At 58.3% G+C, this 12,470-nt stretch overlaps 1 protein-coding gene across 2 annotated transcripts; it reads right to left on the reverse strand.

The window, feature by feature from the left end:
• SLC35E4 (solute carrier family 35 member E4) lies at positions 1–8,064 on the reverse strand. 2 transcript variants are annotated; one of them, XM_081542528.1, is made up of 2 exons: positions 6,846–8,064; positions 1–31 (listed from the first exon to the last, which is right to left on the reverse strand). In XM_081542528.1, exons 1-2 carry the CDS (start codon positions 7,466–7,468, stop codon positions 1–3), a joined length of 654 nt encoding a protein of 217 aa, XP_081398654.1. In that variant the 5' UTR covers positions 7,469–8,064. The 2 variants fall into 2 exon arrangements, with proteins under 2 accessions (XP_081398654.1, XP_081398653.1); XM_081542527.1 differs by lacking the exon at positions 1–31 and adding an exon at positions 982–1,979 and having other exon boundaries at positions 6,850–8,064.
• Positions 8,065–12,470: the final 4,406 nt, after the last annotated feature.

Below are 12,470 nucleotides of genomic sequence, written 5' to 3' on the forward strand. Positions count from 1 at the left end.
TCAGCCCATTTTGCAGATCTGGAAACTGAGGCTCAGAGAGGGGCGGTACCTGCCCAGGCAGTGAGGCAGGCAGAGCAGGATTATGTCCCCAGTCTCTCTAACTCAGGCAGGGACCTTATGGTTTTTAACAGGCAGACTGCAGTGGAGACAGGTGGGTGGCTGGAGTTAAATGCCTACAGCCAGGGGAAGGATGGGAAGTGAGGCAACTGGGTCAGGCCAGCTCCCTAGATGCTCCACCCCCGCCCCAGTGCTCCTCCTTCCATGGAACCACCCCATTCCTTGCCCTCTGCGCCCACAGCCCTGGGCACAGCCCCTCACCCAGGCCTTTCCTTTCTCAGGCTTCTTTTCTGGTTTTTCTTTTAGAGGAGAGTTGTACAGTTTGGGTTTTCACCCCCAGGCAAGGGTTTAGCCATGAGAAGGGAGAAGCTGATGTAGGAAGAGGACCACAGACCGGGGACCAGCATGTGCGGAGACGCCAGTGGGTGGCTGGGCGTCACGGGGGACCTGATGGAAGCAGGTGTGGATTGAAGGTGGTGCTGATGCTGGGAAAGATTGAGGGCAGGAGGAGAAGGGGTCAACAGAGGATGAGATGGTTGGATGGCATCATCAACACAATGGGCATTAAGTTTGAGCAAGCTCCGGGAGATGGTGGAGGTCAGAGGAGCCTGGCTTGCTGCAGTCCACGGGGTCGCAAAGAGTCAGACTCGACCTAGCAACTGAACAATGACAACAAAAGAGAGGAGAGGCCACAGGGCCATGCCTGACCTTGTCCCACGAGCAGCGAGGAGCCACAGAAACCACGTGTTTTAAGAGATCCCCCTTGAGACTGTGGGAAGATGGTGTGAGGGGTCAGAGCAGAGGTCTGGGCAGATGGCGGGGCTGGCCAGGCCCCCATGAGGGAGGGAGGAAGTCCTTGTTCCTGGGTGGGCGGCTGGTGTGCCTGTGTTTCCTTGGCCGCTACCCTGAGGAATGACACAGGGGTACAAGCAAAAATAGTTTATTTGAGGACGGAGACCCGATGTTGGGGGGCCCAGGGCTGAGGCCACAGCAGCTGCCTGGAGTTGGCACAGACAACCCCAGCTCCCTAGGGAAGCCCAGTAGCAAAGATGCCCTTCCCTGGGCCCCCTAGCTGCCTCCCCCACTTCCTGGAGGAAGGATTGTGCGACCGCCAAGAATCATCACCATCATCGCCATCATCACCACCATCACCGTCAGAACGTGGTGAGGTTTTCCAAGCTTAGCCAGCAATTTTCAGTGCAGTACTTGACCCTAATTGTCATAATTACTCTGACAAGCACAGTGACTGTGCCTGGACCCACCATCCAGTGGTGAGTGGGGTCTGTGATGAGGAGAGGCAGGCAGGGACAGGAGCCGGGGCTCTCTAGGAGACCCCATTCCAGCCTCCATGGTGACCCCGCAGGAAGACCCGTCTTCCCCACAGGAAGACCCCAACGGCCCAAGTGGCTGCCCGCTCTCCTGTGGCCAAGGGCCAAGGCTGGATTCGGGCCAGGGCGGTCCTGGATGGTCCCTGTGCTCCCTCAGGTCTCAGAGACCCTTGCCAGGCTGGTCCCTCCACCGGAAGCCCCGGCGGGTAGCCCAGGAGGCCACGAACTCGCAGTTGTGGTAAAGGAACATTCCTGAAAGGGTGAGCGCCACGCCCACGTAGCTGAGGGTGCTGAGGCGGCTGCCGAACAGCAGCCGGGACAGGACGAGGTTGCCCACGACGGTGAGGTTGCCCAGGACGTGCACCGTGAGGGCCGAGGTGAGGGCCAGCAGGGAGAAGCTGGCCAGGTTGTAGAGCACGGACAGGAGGCAGCTGAGCAGGACACAGACCCAGAGGCGGGAGTCGGTGGGGGCAGGCGGCGGCGCCACGCCGGCCTCCAGCACCAGGGCAGCGCCGGCCAGTAGGCAGAAGCTGGGCAGCGAGGTGGCGTACAGCAGGGTCACTGCGTCCAGCCTCTCTTCCTGCAGCAGGGCACCTGCAACCAGGGCAATAGCTGTCAGCACCGGGTGCCAGACAACCCCTCGCGAGGCCAGCCTACCACGACCTCCAAGAAGCCTGCCCCAGCCCCTCCGGCAGAACGAGGGGCTCCCGCTCTGTAACGGAAAGTCAGGCCACCTGGATGGTGACCCAGTCCGCTCCTGGCCAGCTGTGACCTGGCCCTTAACCTCTGGAGGCCTAGGTTTCCTCACCTGCAGAGTCAGAGGATAATAAAACCTTGTGCATGATATGTCGCTTCAGTCGTGTCCGACTCTGCAACCCCATGGACTGTAGCCCACCGGGCTCCTCTGTCCATGGGATTCTCCAGGCAAGAAGACTGGAGTGGGTCACCGTGCCCTTCTCCAGGGGATTCTCCCGACCCAGGGAACAAACCCAAGTCTCCCGTGTCTCCTGCATCGGCAGTCGGGTTCTTTACCACTAGCGCCACCTGGGAAGCCCCCATAAAACCTTAAATATGCAGATTAAAATAATGAACATAAAGCCCTTATCAGGTAAGCCAAGGTCAGTAAATGTAAAAAGACAAGAGAAATAAGCCCGTTATCACTGACTCCTCCCACAAGCTGAAACAATCATCTGTGATATCCCACTGATCAATAAACATGAAAAATCTTCAGGGGCTCCCCAGGCCCTGGAGAAAAACATCCTGGACTCGCAACCAGCTCTGAAGTTGCTAAGCCACGGGGCTCAGCTTTCTGGGCTTCGGCCATTCTCGCACCCCCGGCCCTACAGTGTGGCTCCCACCTTGCTCCCTCCAGCGCTCCCAGCTCTGCCGCGGACTAGCTGTGTGGGCCTTTACGTTACAAGAGAGGGCGTTTGAAAATAATCGAAGCCGTTTGAGTGACACGTTCAATCACTTGTGACCACTGGGATGACGGACACAACAAGGAACTCATTGTGCTCAGTTGTCACTCACTGTGTGTTGTGTGTGTGTTGTTTTTTTAAGATTTTTTTTTTTAATGTGGACCATTTTAAAAGTCTTTATTGAATTTGCTACAATATTGCTTCTGTTTTATGTTTCGATTTTTTGGCCAAGAGGCACCTGGGATCATAGTTCCCTGACCAGGGATCGAACCTGCGCTCCCTGCATTGGAAGGTGAAGTCTTAACCGCGGGACCACCAGGGAAAGTCCCTGTCATTCACGGTTTACTGCAGAGAGTTAGCACCTTTAGCTACGGATGCTGGAGCTTGTCAAGACAAATCCAGGACACAGAGAAACCCGGGGCTTTGCAAGGAAAGAGGGCACCCTAGCATCTCGCACATGCGTGCCTGTGTGTGTGTGTACACAGGTTACCACCCAGTTGGTTCACAAAGGAAGCAAGGCCCGTCATAAAATCTCACATGGCTGAGCTGAAATGACAGTACTTGCAAAGAGGCAACGGCGGTTTTGTGCCTTCTCCAAGTTTTCGTGGAGAGAGATGAGTAAGGTCTCCCCGCGCCCTCCCAGGGCTCTCTCAGCCTCTTTGCGTTTTCTGACACACACTTTCCAAAGAACCACAGAGGCGCTTACTCATAGGCTATGCTTAGAATAGGAAATCTTGTTTCTCTCTCGATTTCATTTTGATGTTTTGGCTTTGTTCTCTAGGCAACAGTCCTTCTGTCAAGCATTTCTAGAAACGGGCAGATAACTGGAATGCCTCCTGTTCGGCTGCTCCAAATTTAGCACCATTACGAGCTGCCTGTGGCCTGAGTGTTCAAGGTGCCATCGCTGGAAGGTGATTAGGATTGCAGGTGAACTTGAAGTTCACCTTTGGCAAATTTCACTCTCTGAGAGGCAGGCAGGCAGGTCCTAACTTCCCTGCTCTGCCCCGTGCACCTGTTCTGTAATCCGTCCAGCCCTCCTCCTCCCCCGGCCCCTACACTGCCCCCTCCAGCCCAGGAAAAGAACCAGTTACCCCACCAACCTGTCATCCACCCTCCTCAGCGACCCCTCCCTTGCCTGCTTACCCCAAACCCTGCATTTCAACCTCTCCTCCTCCAAAGGCATCTCCATTTCAGCATCTGAACACACCACACTTCAGCCACATGCAGACTATCACCCTCTGGACGCCGTTCTGCTGGCTTCTGGCTTACCCCACCTCTGCTCCATCACGAGCTGTTTGATATCACACAGGTCACCCTCTCTCTATGCCTGTCCCCTTGCGGGAGCACAGGCAAAATGACAACATGCCTTCATGGAGGTGTGTGAGGTGCTAAGCGCAGGATCTGTGCCCAGGGGCAACTGCTGCCCATGGCGGCTGTCATGACCCCCTACGTGCAACCCCGCTGGCTGACACCTGCGCCCTGGCAGGGCTTGCATCCTGCTCCCAGAATGCCCTTTTCTGCTCTGGCCATGTGAAGAGCTGGGCACGGCATGGGCCCACAGTCAGGGCTTGGCCGTCACCATCACTGCCTGCCTCCTCCCCCAGGCAGCCTTCTCTTGTCTCCCCAAGAAGTAGCCATCCCAATCACAGATGTGCCCACCTTGGCTCTCACACCTCTTCCCTGCTTTGTGATCGCTCCTTCTGAGGGCGTCTCCCCACCAGCCTGAGAGCTCAGCGGCTGGGAATGGGGTCAGCCTGATGCAGGTGGGTGTAGCTGAGGACAAGTCTCAGCATGCTGGCACCCCATCTCCCAGCCTTTCTGTGAGTGGAGAGGTAGCATCACTCCTCTCCACGTATGGTCCCCTCAGGCCGGCAACTGGCCCAGGAAGGAGGGAAGCTGCTGGGCACTCCTCTTCCTGGACTTTCATCCTCTGCTCCTTTGGAGTCTGCCATCAGGAAAGGAGCTGGTGTCAGTCACTCACATTCTAGTCTAAATTTGGCCCTGGTGACTTTCCTGGAAAGTTTGTAAGTTGTGACCTCCTCTTGTCCAAAACCCACCTCATCCCTTGCCTCCAGTCTGTTCCAACCCACCTCTGTGCTGGGCTCCCATCTCTGTTGGTGGGGCCTCAGCCTCCTAAGCTCTCTCCTTAGCATCCTGAGCCAAGTAGCTTAAGCAGCCTGCCAATTCTTCCATCACACCATTAATAAATTCACCACTTAAGTGGTACCTTACCTGCACCAGGCCCCAAGTCAAGTGCTGGGGACATGGAGCTGCCCCAAAGCTAGGCCATGCCCTCTTGGAGCTCCTGCCTGGTGGAAGGCAGACACGTAACCAGGTGACTATAATATCAATACAAGGCATGTGGAGTCCTGATGGGGGATGCAGAGGGCCCTGTGGGAGCCTGGAGCAAACATCCAATCTGCCTCAGGGGCAGGCAGGAGACAAGGAAGGAGCTGGCAGAGCCAAAGAGCAGCCTGATGCCAGGCACCTGCCAGCCCCTGTCCGTGTGCCCGAGGCCTGGCTGGCCACAGTCTGTCCTGCTAGCTGGGGCTCCTCTGGGGTGAGGAGGCTGTGCCTCAGCAGGTGTGGTGTGGGTCTTGAGGTTGAGGCCTTCCCAGCCTTCTGGCTCTGCCCAGGGCGGGGCACAAGGTCAAGTTTCCCACTGACTCACACCCAGAGCTCAGGCCCCAGCTCTCAAGTAACCCGAAGGCAAAAATAGAACTGGGCTTTGGCCCTGCCTCAGGGCCCTGGAAGATGGGGACAGGGCCTCTGGGTCCTGATTCCAGGGCAGATCTGAGCTCTGACTTCAACCTTTCCTGGCTGCAGGCTGCCCTAACCCCAACCCAGTGCCCTTGGAGCAACCCCTTCCCTCTTCCAGGCCTGGGTCATAGGATCTCAGAGCCGCAAGGGAGGGAGAGCAAGAAAGCCCTGGGACTCTATCAACTCTGACCTCCTCCACCGAACAGATGGGGAGATTGAGGCCCAGACAAGATCCAGATCCGCCCCAGGTCGCCCAGGAAGTACGAGCCCACACGTGGCTGGAACGCAGGCCTCCCTACCCTGAGCAGGCGCAGAGACGGGGTGAGGGCTGTAACTCCAAGAACCCTCAGTAGGACAGACAGGAAAGTGATCTCTACCCTCTAGCCGAGTGACTCCGTAGGGTCTGCGTTTGGAGTCTCCGCCCTACTCTCTGCCCAGAGCCCCCAACCCCCTTCCATCAGAGCTGAGGTACAGAGTCACATGGACCAGGATTCCGGTCCTTTGGAGCTGTGTGACTGTGGGCAAATCATGAATTTCTCTGGGTTCCACCATCTGTAAAGTGGGGATGAAAGTAGTGGTTGCCATGACAACTCAAAGTCAACAGCTAGCATAGGGCCTGTTTCACTGCAGCTCCCAGGAGATACCCCCCCTTCCCAGACAGCATCCCCACCCTCCGCCCCATTTCCGAATCCTGGTTTACCATCTTGCCCTCTTTCTCTCCCGCCAGTTCCCACTGTCAAGCCTTCCTCTGGGTCCACAGTCTTGTGCCACATCACTAGGACAGCCTGGACTCTGCCTGAGTGAAGTGAAAGGCGCTCAGCTGTGCCCGACTCTTTGGAATCCCCATGGACTGTAGCCTGCCAGGCTCCTCTGTCCATGGGATTCTCCAAGCAAGAATACTAGAGTGGGTTGCCATGCCCTTCTCCAGGGGATCTTCCTGACTCAGGGATCAGACCTGGGTCTCCTGCTTTGGAGGCAGAGTCTTTACAGTTTGACTGGGTTCAAATCTCGCCTCCACTGCTTTCATGGCCCAGAGCAAGCCCCTCTACATGTCAAATGGGGATAAAGCCGGTTGGGCCTCCAGAGCCTAAGTTTGGGGCCTGGAAATCACTGAGCAGTTGGCCCTTTCTGAGCCTCAGTTTCTGACTCTTCCAAAGCCATGTGCCTCAGTTTGGTCATCAGTAAAATGGGATAGCGGCCATACCCCCTCACAGGGTTCCCCAGCCCACACTCCCACACTCCCACCCGGGTTCCCACCTCCTCAACCAGTGACTTAGGTTACTCACTCTGCTGAATGGACTTGAGGCCACGGAGGCAAGTGGCCGCCAGCAGGAAACCGCAGCCAGCCGGGGGCGTCCGGAGCTCTCCAGCCAGGCTGCAGGCGGCCCCCAGGCAGAGCGGGCCCATGGCCGCAAACTGCAGCGGGTGGTGGCGGCGGCCAAGCAGCAGCGCGGACAGGGCCAGCGTGATGAGCGGCGTGGTGGTGGTAGCCAGCTGTGCCAGGTCGAGGGGTACGGCGCTCAGCCCCACGTTGCCGCAAGCCATCGAGACGCCGAAGGTGAGGCTGAGCAGCAGCACCTGACGGCGGGTCTGGCCCGGCAAGGCGCGCCGCGCCCCCCGGTGGCAGGCCAGCGCGGCCGCCAGCATGTGCAGCGCCGACAGCAGCAGGGGCCGCCCGAAGCCGTGCACCGTGAAAATCCACTTGTTGAGGCTCGACATGCTGGCTCCCGCCAGCAGCCACACCAGTGCGGCCAGGGCCACCCGGGCCCGGCCAGGCCTGCGAAGGGCCTGCGGGGTGTCAGGGGGCCACTCGGCGGACCCGGCCCACCGAGCGCCGCCAGCCACCACCTCTGCCTCGGCAGAGGTCATCCTGCCGTCATGGTGCTCCGGCGGGCAGCGGCACATGGGTATCAGTGAGGCCGCGGCAGGAGGCCGGCTCCCCGGTGACCAGCTCTGGGCCACCAGAGAGCCCCACCTGGGACCAGCCCCGTCTCAGGCAGGTGCGGGCACAGCCTCTGGCGCCCAGCCTGCGGCAGCGGAGGTCCAGGAGCTATGCGGTGTCCTCGGCTCAGGGAGGCCAGAGCCCAGGTCGCTTCAGCTGGGATGCCAGGCTCTCTGGTGCTCGAGCCTGGCCTAGTAAGCGCCGGGCACCTCTGCCCGTGCCAGGCGAGGTCTCCACTCTCCTCCCGCCCGAGTGCCCACGCTACGCCTAGACGGAATCCTCCATCCCTTTTCTCTTCGGTCCTGTCCCCGGGTCCTCCGGCTTGTTCACGCCAGGCCTGGTGGGGGGCGATCCGGGCTCCCGCGCCGGGTTGGGGCCGGTGGGTCCGGCTCGCTGCGTCCGACCCTGCCCAGGCCCAGCAGCGGGCAGACGCGCGGGCCCCGCGCTCCGGCCAGTGTCAGGCGGCGAGTTCGGCTCAGCTCGGCTCCGGCAGGGCCTGCGCTGTGGCTCCGGCTCCCGGCGGCTCCGGCAGCGGCGGCGGCTCCCGCCAGGCTCGGGCGGGGAGCGAGGCTCCGCACTCTAGGCCCCGCCTCCGCGGCCGCCCCACGCGCCCCACCCGGAAAACTGGGCCGAGCCCGGGGGCGCCACCTCGGGTCAGGCCCCGCCCCCGGAGCCGGGAGGGCCGTCTCGCCCCGCCCCCGCGCCGCCCGCTCGGGGCTCCTCCTCTGTCCGCAGACCACCCCCCAGCCGGAGTGGTCAGCCTGTCTGTCCTCCTCCCCGCATCAGTGGGGGATCAGGCCCCGCCCCCCCAGCGCCAAGGCAAGCCCCCCCATAGAGACGAACACAGAGCGGGAAGACCCTGAGGTACCTTCCTGATGAAAAACCTAACCTCTCAGAAGATTCCATCTTCAAGGACAGCCCCCCCCACCCCAGAAGACTTCAGCCTAGGCCCAGTCTCAGGACCACCTAATCTCTGGCCACAGTTATCCCGTGGGACCTCAGCATCCAGAAGAATTGGCCCACAGGGCCTCTTAATGCCCCTCCCTCGCCCCTCCCTAACGCCAACCCCTCCTCCGTCTCCCAGCCCAGGGGGTGGGGTGGGGGGCCCTCCAGGCAGGCAGAGGGAAGCTGAATCACCACGGCCACCCGCAGCTGCGGAAGCAGGGTCCCGCCGGCAGCTCTATCCCTCGCCAGCAGCCCCGGTCCCATCCCCTGGGCACTCAGAGCTGACTCATAGCTGAACCTTCCTGGGGTCCACCCTCTGCCCCCGCTGGCAGGACAGAGAGCTCTAGGTGGGCCGGGAGCCAGAGCAGCTGCCACTAAACTTTTGCCCCTGCCTGGGTCTTGGCTTTCCCATCGGAGCAGGGCCGGGTAAACAGCAGACCCCAGAAGCAGGACAGACTGATCGGAATTCCAAGCTGGGAACTCCTCTCTGAGCTCTGGAGTCCAAGTGTGCAAGGATCACAGGTGCCCATGGCCCGCTGTGAGTGAGCCCCTTTGCTGACAGCTTCCTCCTCTGTGGAAGCTCTGCCCGCTGGGGCACGGTTCACCCCTAGCCTTGTTTGACCAGCAAGCCCTTGATGACAGCAACCTGTCTGGAGGAACGAGACCGCCAAGGGGGAGCGCTTAGCTCGGTCCATGGCGCCCTCTGGTGGTCAGAGTGCAGAATGGCTGCAGGTGTCCCCTAATCCCCATAGCAACCCTTGGACTGGAGTTAAAAACCCCCAGACCCCGGGTTGATTCATACCAGCTGAATCAGATACCCTCTGCTGTGTCCAGGAATGTGTTTTTTTCATTTGCCTTTGGTGATTCTGAGACTCGCAAGAGCCTGCAAATAGTCCAAATTGTAGGGCAGGAGATTTCCAGAGAAAGGACCAAAATATACAGGAATTAATATTTAGACAGGGTTTCTCCAGGAGAGGTTATGAGAGGGAAACTGAGGCAGCCAAGGGGGCAGCTCCCCTCCCCTCACATTTCCTGAAGAGGAGGAATCAGGGCCCCTATGGGTTAGATTATTTTTGAGATTTTGTCAGTTTTCCATTAAGCTTCCTTTAATTTAAAAAAAACCAAAACAGCAATGAATTAAATGCAGGAGACGCGGTTTCGGTCCCTGGGTCGGGAAGATCCCCTGGAGAAGGATATGACTGAGCAACTTTCACTTTAGTACTTTTTAATTCATTCCACCCATTCATCCAATTGCTCAGTTGTGTCTGACTCTTTGCGACCCCATAGACTGTAGCCCGCCAGGCTCCTCTGTCCATGGGGATTCTCCTGGCAAGAATACTAGAGTGGGTAGCCTTTCCCTTCTCCGGGGGATCTCCCCAACCCAGGGATGGAACCCAGATCTCCCGCATTGCAGGTGGATTCTTTACCAGCTGAGCCACAAGGAAAGCCCAAGAATGCTGGAGTGGGTAGCCTATCCCTTCTCGAGCGGATCTTCCTGACCCAGGAATCAAACTGGGGTCTCCTGAATTGCAGAAGGATTCTTTACCAACTGAGCTATCAGGGAAGCCCTCAAAAATACTAACCCTCGCCCCCCATCTTCTCAGAGCTGAGCCAGTGGAGAGTGGTAGGCAGTGACACTCTCCAAGACTGCCACAAAGCCCTTTGACCTGCCCTGCCTGGTGAGAGGTGAGCTCTGAGGAAAGAGGGTTGGCCAAGACACGGCCTGGGTAGGCCTTGGTGGGAGGGAGAGAGCGGTACACCCTGGGGTGGGGTGGGGGCAGGGGGAGGGGCTCGTGCGGCTGGGGTGGTGGGGGTGGATTCAGCCCAGGTCTGTTCCGCTCCTGAGCCCTAGTTTTTAACCTGCTTTGACCTGCAGGCAGCAAGGCTCTCTACAGGATATTCCCCTTGTGGAAGAAGGAGGGGGTGTGCCTAGCTTCACAGAGCGCAGCAGGGGCTCCTTTGCACTCCTTGGCCCCCCCAAAACCCAGACCAGCCCTGAGGAGCCTGCCCCACCCACAGGCTCCCAGATCCCTCAGGTCTGAGTACTGCCCTTGGGGTGCCCACCCCCTAACCCCCATCTCTTAACCTCCCACCCCCTCTCAGGGTCCCTGCGGATGGAGCCAGAGTAGACACTTGACCCAGTGCCCAGAGGTCGGCTGTGCCGGTCGGACCCCTCCCCAAGCTTTGGGACACAGGCTGAGAAAATAAAAGGGGCTGGCAAACTGACCACGCTCAGAGGAAGCTGACCAAGGGGGAGGCCGAGGAAAGGGCCTGAGCGGGTGCGGGGCAAGGAGCCAAGCTTCCCAACTTCCATTGCCCTGCCCCCACGTCTGCAGCCCTCGACTAGGTGGGCTGAGCCTTTTCAGCAAACATCCTTTGATTTGAACAGGATTCAATAGCTTCCTGCTTCTTAGAGCCAAACACACCCAGACTAAGACAGTCCCTCGGGAGGGAGGACCACACCCAGACCGTGGACCACTGAGGGGCCAGGGCGAGGGTCCTTCCTTTACATCAACCCCTCAGCCCATAGCCTGGCCTGGGACCTGCCCCAGCTGGTACCCCCCAGATGGGAGGGGCCCTGGCTTCCTGGGGTGGGGTGGGGGGCAGCGAGGCGGTGCAGGGGCAAGGGCTGGGGTCAGTGGGTGAGGATCTTGGCTCTGACACCCCCAGGCTGTGTGACCTGAGGCAAGCTGCAGACCTCTCTGAGCCTTCACCTTTCTGTGAAGGGGTCACAGGGCTGGTCCGGAATCCTTCCCTGGAGCACCCTTGGCCTAGATCAAGGCAGGACAGGGGAACCAGCACTCTGGGGGGCTGGGCGTGGACATTTCACCTTAAACACAGAGGTCCTGTTTTCATTTGGCTTTCAGATCCTTTGACGTTTGTCTCAATATCAAAGCAGTTTCTATTTTTTAAAGATATTTTTCTGATATGGACTATTTTTAAGTCTTTATTGCATCTGTTACAATGTTGCTTCTCTTTTATGATTTGGTTTTTTGGCTACAAGGCATGTGGGATCTTAGTTACCCGGTCAGGGATCAAACCTGTACCCCCTGCATTGGAAGGCGAAGTCCTAACCATTGGACCACCAGGGACGTCTCTTCAGAGCAGTTTTTAAATTGCCTACTTCCCTCACCTGCCCAGAGCCTAGATACTGGAGGAAGAGGCACGTGTTCAATCTGTGGTGTTGCCGACTCCATAAGAGTCACGGTAAAACCTGCCGTGCTGTCAGAGGGCCCCTCCCAGGGCAGACCTCCTTCCTAACTTTGGTGTGAGGGGGCTGGTGGGGTGCCTCCCTGGCCTGAATCCCACTTTCCAGAGAGGAACCCAGAACCCAGCCCCTCCCACTGACAGGCAGGGTCGCCACCCCACTGGCAGCTGAGGCCCAGAGGGGCGCACTGACCGTCTTCTGAGGAAATGCTCGGGGGTCCTGGGCCTCCAGTTGAATTTGGACTCTGCCATGTAACCCCAGCCGTTGCCAACTAAAAAGTGTCACTTATCATCTGCCTCCACAAGGATTAAGTCACCACCCACTGCAGGCACCAACCTTCAACACACCCTGAAAGGAGTTCAAGGTGGAGATTGGGAATGAGGTACTCTGTGCTCTGGGAAAAACTGGAAGAACTGGCCACCAGGTAGATGCTTTCAGGAGATTCTAGGAGCCTCATGTTGCGTCTTCTCGTATCTAGAAAAGCGCTAAGATCATTAATGGAGCCATCTGCTCCTTGTGGCTAGCAGTAACCTTCATGAGATGAGCAGGAAGCTTCTCCCAAAATGTGTGCTTGACTGCACGTACCCCCTTCAATAAAATTATACACACACACACACACACACACACACACACACACACACACACACACACACATATACACACACACATATATACACACACACACATATACACACACATATACACACACACACACATATATACACACACACATATATATATACGCATACATATATATATACGCACATATATATGGCCCCCTACTCTTCAGAGCAGTTTCTCAGAGCTATCTA

This window comes from Giraffa tippelskirchi, chromosome 11 (assembly GCF_054371585.1).
Source record: "Giraffa tippelskirchi isolate mGirTip1 chromosome 11, T2T-mGirTip1v1.2.pri, whole genome shotgun sequence".
In the NCBI taxonomy this organism is placed as follows: Eukaryota; Metazoa; Chordata; class Mammalia; order Artiodactyla; family Giraffidae; genus Giraffa; species Giraffa tippelskirchi.

Coding starts and splice junctions, on each gene's coding strand:
- SLC35E4 (XM_081542527.1), bottom strand. CDS start 7,468: ATGTGCCGCTGCCCGCCGGAGCACCATGACGGCAGGATGACCTCTGCC. Junction 1,980..6,849: donor CCTCAAGTCCATTCAGCAGA/GTGAGTAACCTA, acceptor CCCTGGTTGCAG/GTGCCCTGCTGCAGGAAGAG.